The sequence below is a fragment of the Rhagoletis pomonella genome, unplaced genomic scaffold (genome assembly GCF_013731165.1).
Source record: "Rhagoletis pomonella isolate Grant_MI unplaced genomic scaffold, Rhpom_1.0 Rhpom_scaffold_08904, whole genome shotgun sequence".
Taxonomy (NCBI): Eukaryota; Metazoa; Arthropoda; class Insecta; order Diptera; family Tephritidae; genus Rhagoletis; species Rhagoletis pomonella.
In genome coordinates, this window is record NW_023467430.1 from 1 (window position 1) to 6,610 (window position 6,610).

The following is a 6,610-nucleotide window of genomic DNA, read 5'->3' on the forward strand; positions in this document are numbered from 1 at the left end:
GAGACTCTTAATCTCAGGGTCGTGGGTTCGAGCCCCACGTTGGGCGATACTAATTTTTTTTTTATTTTTTTATACCTTTTTTTAAACAAGATTAGTTTTTTAAGATTTCAATTCGCTCAACTTATGGCCATCTTTTTAAACACATGAATGCTATCTGTCTTGTCTCAATTATGTACATATGCGAAACCATAAAGACATGCACACAAATATTTAATAAAGTTCCGCAAAATAAAAATTTGTATGTCCTATGGTTCAGAAATAAAAGAGGCTGTTGCATTAATCAAAATGCAGCCGATATATGTACATACGTATGTGGTGACTTTTAATTAGTAAATGAAAATAACAAACAATTCAATAATTGCAATCGCATGGAAATCTCTTCATGCATAGTTATCCATCTATGTACATTTGTATTAGGCATTAAGAACTCCGCATTTAAGTAATACTAATACTAGTTTTTTTTTTACCATTTTCCCACAGATCGGCGAACACGAGCTGTCCAATTTGCAAAAGGAAATAGACACCCATCTCGAAAAAGATGTAAAACGCATGCAAAAGAATACAATCAAGCGGCTCACTGGTGGTGTAGGAGATGTGGCCCCGGATGTCGATTACGAAGATGTTGAATCGGCAAATTTCATTGAAGAATCCAATCTTGAGGCGATCAAGGAATGTCTAGCCGACACACCTGAAGTTATAGTGCCACAAAAAAGCGAAAAAATAGTCATACACGGACTAAAACCAGACATCGAATCTATGTGCCGCCCAGCAGCGAGCGAATTGCAAGAAGCGGAAAAGGTCAAAGAAAACGACGACATTGAAGATCTAGATTTAGAAGGCTTGGACGATGAAGAAATCAACAATTACATTCTAACACATGAAGAGGCCGAGTACAAAAACAATATGTGGAATGCATTGAATGCCGAATATCTGAAGGAAATGCGTGAGAAAGAGGAGCGTCTGGCCAAAGAACGCGAAGAAGGTAAACCGGAAAAGAAGAAACGTCGCCCACGTCGAAAGGCTATCGGTCCCTCGAACACCGCTGGCGAAGCGATTGAGAAGATGCTGCAAGAGAAAAAGATCTCAAGCAAAATTAACTATGATATTTTACGTACCCTGACTGAGGGCGGTGCAGGTGTTGGCAGCAGTACAACAACGGCAGAGGGTGACACATCCGAGGCAATGGATATGAAAAAATGTTCCAATTATTGTGGAAACAGGGCCGATAAAGCCGAAGAATGGGTACATACATACACATCTGACTAATGGATTTTTTTTTTATATGTGGTAAAGGTGCATATTTAAGTAATTTTATAATTTACTTACAGTCGCGCCAAGCCAGCTTATACAATCGGTGGACCAGCACCTAAAGTGCCTAAACTGGAAATGGGCCTGCCAGTGGCAGAGGAAGCTGCTACGCCTACGAAGCAGGAGCCGGTTGTGGTGGAAAATGGTAATGGTTTTTATTTTTATTTCGATTTTAAATTATCAAAAACAATTGATGTTATGAATATTAAATTACGGTGTTTTCCTTGCTGCAGACGATTTGGACGAATTTGTTGACGATCCTGATGCTGACGCTGATGTTGAGGCTGAACCTGAACCAGAACCAGAGCGGGAATATTCCTCACTAAAGGATATGCTAAACGATGGTGAAGAGGACGACTACTATGGCTACGATGAGGATAACTATTAACTTATTGGAAAATTGGTTAGGAACTACAAATATAGGATTTATTTTATTACAATATGCTGGAAATTGTAATTTATTCTTTAGAAAGTGTAACTTAACTTATGAGTAATGCGTAACAAAATACTCTGACCACACGCAGCAAATGAAAAGAAAGTTTTCTAATAGCGGTCAACCCTCGATAGGTAATGCCAAACCTACAGAATGGAGTTAGTTCTGCCATGAAAAAGGGATTTTCATAGAAATAAAGTCGCCGTTCGGAGTCGGCGAAAACTTAAGTTCCCTCTCCTCCGTGTGACATCAAGGTGTACGCCATAAATCGGAGGAGAAGCTCGGCCGAACAATAAAAAATTTTGAAAGCTCCAATTTACTACTATACGCAGCTTACAAAAGTAATTCGATAAATAAGGAATGGACAATGTAAGGATTAAGAGATCTCAAATTATCTTTAAACTTATAAACAAATATAGTAAAATTGAGGTTCTCCGATAAATATTCAGCGGTAGGTGTTTTTCAATTGCATTTGTTCTGCATTTTCTTTAGCTTATAAATATACTTTTATACAACATAAAATCATTACAGCAGCTAGCCCTGCAGAATTGTTAGATAATCAAAGGCGAGAGGGTGTAGGTGCATGCCACAGGCTTCTCATGTGCGATGTGCGCCTGTTAGAATAAAGTCCACAAGAAAAAATAGTTATTAATACACAAACATATGTATGTAGCTTACTGAAAGATTAGGATCTGTAAAAGGAAGTCTTTAATATTTATAAGTGGTATTTATTTTTTTCCTAATAACAAAAAAAAAGTTACGAGATAATTTAATTTAAAAGAATGGTCATGTATTTTAAAAGTATCTGTTCGAACAAAAAATTCAATAAATAGAATTGCATGGAAAATTGTTTAAATTTTTTCGAAGTTCTGGTATACTTTTTAAAAGACTGTTGGTTTTGCCATTTTTAGCCAGAACCTGCTGCTGCTGCTACGAGGAAGACTGTGTGAATAGTTCATTTGTTAGATAAATTTGTGCAGAAATTAGTACGACAGCGCAAAAATTTCAAACTATCTTCATATTAAATTTAAAGTTATTTTATTTGAATAAATCTTTAAACTCATTTAAGCCGGCAGCACCTTCTTCATCTCGAACTTCTCGATCACCGAGTAGCTTACAGTCTTCCAATTTCAGTCCATTTTCTATCAGCAGAGCTATTAAGCGGGTGGTATACAGCACCGGGCCACCAACCAAATGTGGAAAAGCGTAGTTATTTTTTCCACGAATGCAAAACATTATCCGCTTGGAAACATAGTCACTATAATTGCTAACTCGTCCAACACAAATGTAACGCTGTTCTGCTGGCGAATACATTTCAATATTAGCACGTAAACATTCTGCGTTCGTCAACGTACTGGCGTCTGCATAAGTTATGCGGAAATGGATACGAAGTTCTTTGTAAAAATCTACAGCTAAATTTAATATCTTCTCCATCTGCTCATAAGCTTCCTCAGCTGTTCGTGTAGCTACAAACGTTTGTACAGCATTTGATTGTGTGGCAGTAAAAAGGCTATCCGGTAATCCGCTGGTATTGGGCACAATTTCGTAACTTCTACCAGCCGCTACGCACGGTAATGGCAAAGACGTAGGATAAACCACTAAACGTGCAAAGGCTCCTAGGAATCCTTCAAATGTTGCGCCACCTGTAAGATATGCGCGATTAATTTCGCTCGGTTTATCCTCCTCTTGTACTAAGTGGTAGTGCTCTAGTGGTGTTGCACTTGCTTCCAGTAGTACCAGGCGTACAAAGTCCGGATTTGACATTTGCATGAAACCACCTTTCTCTACAAAGTAATTGGTTAAAGCTTGCATGCTGTATACATCGAATTCCGCCGGTGTCCCTAGCAGGTAATAGCGATCATTTTTTATAAAACGTATCAAGTCTTTTTTAGCCAAATGTGTGGGCTGTTGCTGCTCACAACGAGCTGTAGGGCTGCGGTAAAGCAATTTTTCAAAATTGTTTTGGGGACATTCCGGATGCAAAGTATTCGGCAAACTTAAGAATGAGTGTACGAAGTCTTCTTCAATGGGGTAGCTTTGTGTTTTAAGTGTTTTTAAATGATTTCTGAGTTCCACGCCACTCTGTTTTAGCTTCTCGATTTCATCTTTTGTTGCAGCACCCGCCTGAAAGGAATGAAAGGTAAATATTTGGTGTAAAAATAAAACTACAACGGAACTCACTTTAGTAATCTCTCTTAGTTTATTGGACACTGAATCTCGCTCAGCCTCTGCTTGCTTTATTTGACTCTGCAAGCTATTAAATTTTTCATATTTTGCCTTTATTTCATTGAGGTTTATTTGCAATCCTCGAGCTTTTATACTATCCTCCAGGGAAGCTAAACTGTTAAGCGTTCCTTCGAAATCCATGTATGGCTGAAGAGGAGCATAATTCTTTTTTGCCTTGTCTCCGGTTATGTATAGCGCAGAAATGCTACGTCGAAAGGTGTAATATTTTGCAGTTGTTAATAAATGCCTTGCTATGAATGTAGGTAAATGCACCATTTTTATTTTTTAAGCTAATCTAATTTCTTTTTTTTTTTCTTTGACGCCAGGATCTCACTCTTTATAGTTGTACTTAATCTGATTTCAATACAAAATCCAATCGAATTTGCACCGGTATGCTTTGTAAACGTGCATTTTCCACTTCCTTCGCGCGTTGTAAACCCTTGGTAAACAGCTGATTTCTGTTTATGCAATATGGCATTCCAGTGCTGCCATATCAGCTAATAAAAATGGTCATTGAATTAGTTAGGGGATTCATAAGCCGTTTATTTGTCTTATTTCAGCCTGGTCATAGCAGAATCGCAAAGAATGTAGAAAAAAGGTTTTTTCTTAACAGCGGTCGCCCCTCAGCGGGCAATGGCAAACCCCCTCCAGGGAAACTTTCCAATAAGGGCGGTGGGCAGAAGGGGAAGGGCTGAGTCACCTCGGACCCCCTTTCTGGAGTGGTCATGAAGCGCCACTGACAAAAAGCCACCCCCGATCACCTAAGCTTCTTGTAGGTCTAGGGACCAATTAGAAAAATGGCCAAAAACTACAACTTTAATTTGCATTTTCGCCGGTTTTAAGCAAATGAAAGCACTGATATGATACGTATTTGCAGATAATAGTTATTTACGTTGAACTGTCAAATGACCGAATGAAGAAGTGGCGGGTGGTTAACCCAACGAGCAATTATCCACAGCATTTTTGGGAAGATCTTTCTGCGTAAGTGAAAATTTCCTTTCTGTGTTACGAAATAAAGGGGGGCGAAACCCCCTCCGCTATCCACGGTATTTTTGCACATAACTACTTTCTGCGTAGGCGGGCTTCGGCCGCGCTTAGGAATTATAAACCTTCCTAAGTGGAATTCTCCTTTCTGTGTTGCGAAAGAGAGGGGGCCGAAACCCTTTACGTAATCCACAGTATTTTTGCACATAACTCGTAGTAGTTCTTCGCAAAAATATTGTGGACAATTGCTCGTTGGGTTAACTACCCACCTCTTCTTCATTCGGTAATTTGACAGTTCAACGTAAATACGTAAGTACTAGCTGAAAATTCATATCGGTTTTTGATTTTGTTACATTGTTGTAATATTGTTTTTATTAAGGCTAATATAAACTTTAGCAATTAAACTATACATTTTATTACAATTCCAAGTGTTTCCTGCGTTTTGATCGAGTCAGTGCCTTCGTTTGTTTAAAATCGGCAAAAACGCAAGTGAAAATTGTGATTTTTGCCCATTTTTCTAAGGGGTCCTTAGCGGGCCTAGGTGCTTGGCGGTTGCATTTTTGATAATGGCGGTTTTGCCATGAAAAACAGCTTCTCATAAATATACAATCGTCATTCGGAGTCGGCGTAAACGGTCCACAAATCAGAGCAGAAGCTCGGCCAAACACTAAAATATATGTAAGCGCCAACCTATTATTATAATTATATTTTTTGTACTAAAAAATAAGCCAAATGCACTTATATCGTCCGTTTTATAAAAGGTCATTTGGAAAGTAATTTTCAAATTTATTTAGTTTGAGACTGGTAATTTATTATTGAGTTTGAGGCCATTTTAAATGGAAAATGTAATGGAAAAACAACAATAATATAAGATATTTGTCAACCGAGTTAGAACGAAGGGAATTGATGTTATCTTTAGTTAATAAAAAATGTTATTAAAAAATCTTATTAATTTAAGTTAATTAACAATTAATTAAAAATTGTAATGCCTATAAAAGCCCAACAAACAATTCCTTTATTAGCGTGAATCGCATCAGGAAACATGCCATCAACCGTTTTTCTACTGCAAATTGTTGTAAGCTAAAATTTTTCCAATACAAATTTGCATCTTCCCCTTAAAGCGAACTGTTACTTAGCTCCCTCAATTTTCTCTACTTTTCAAGGTCTGTGGACAAGTGAACACCTTAGGGCCGGTTACTCAATGTCTGGTTTAACACTAATCTGCGGTTAAACAGCGTTATCGACGTCTTCGACTCCATGCATACAACAGGGAGTCTGTAACGTTGATAACTATGTTTAACCGCAGATTAGTGTTAAACCAGACATTGAGTAATCGGCCCTTAACGTTATAATTTTTGACAACTTTTAAACTTATATGCTATATCATATAACTGTGTTGCCGTTCAGGACAACTTGGTTTCAATTTATTGGAAAGAAATTTTGAATTTAATGCCTAACTTTTCTTCGGTATGGCAGCACGAAAGAGATCTAAATATAACTAGGGAGAATGATCATAACAAAAAGGAGAGTAGATTTCTTGCTCTGCTGCCATTCAAATGCGCGCTTTGACAAAACTCGGCTGACCGCCCGGCTAGCTCAGTCGGTAGAGCATGAGACTCTTAATCTCAGGGTCGTGGGTTCGAGCCCCACGTTGGGCGA

At 38.1% G+C, this 6,610-nt stretch overlaps 1 protein-coding gene, 1 non-coding gene and 1 pseudogene across 2 annotated transcripts; 2 read left to right on the forward strand and 1 right to left on the reverse strand.

Moving 5' to 3' along the window:
* Nucleotides 1-417: 417 nt before the first annotated feature.
* Nucleotides 418-2,522, forward strand: LOC118756118 (annotated as a pseudogene).
* A 35-nt stretch (nucleotides 2,523-2,557) lies between these two features.
* On the reverse strand, nucleotides 2,558-4,411 carry LOC118756117 (serine--tRNA synthetase-like protein Slimp). Its single transcript, XM_036490908.1, has 2 exons — nucleotides 3,923-4,411; nucleotides 2,558-3,865 (listed from the first exon to the last, which is right to left on the reverse strand). Exons 1-2 carry the CDS (start codon nucleotides 4,241-4,243, stop codon nucleotides 2,780-2,782), a joined length of 1,407 nt encoding a protein of 468 aa, XP_036346801.1. The 5' UTR covers nucleotides 4,244-4,411; the 3' UTR covers nucleotides 2,558-2,779.
* Nucleotides 4,412-6,536: 2,125 nt separating this feature from the next.
* Trnak-cuu lies at nucleotides 6,537-6,609 on the forward strand. Its single transcript has one exon. It is a non-coding gene; the product is annotated as a tRNA-Lys (tRNA).
* Nucleotide 6,610: the final 1 nt, after the last annotated feature.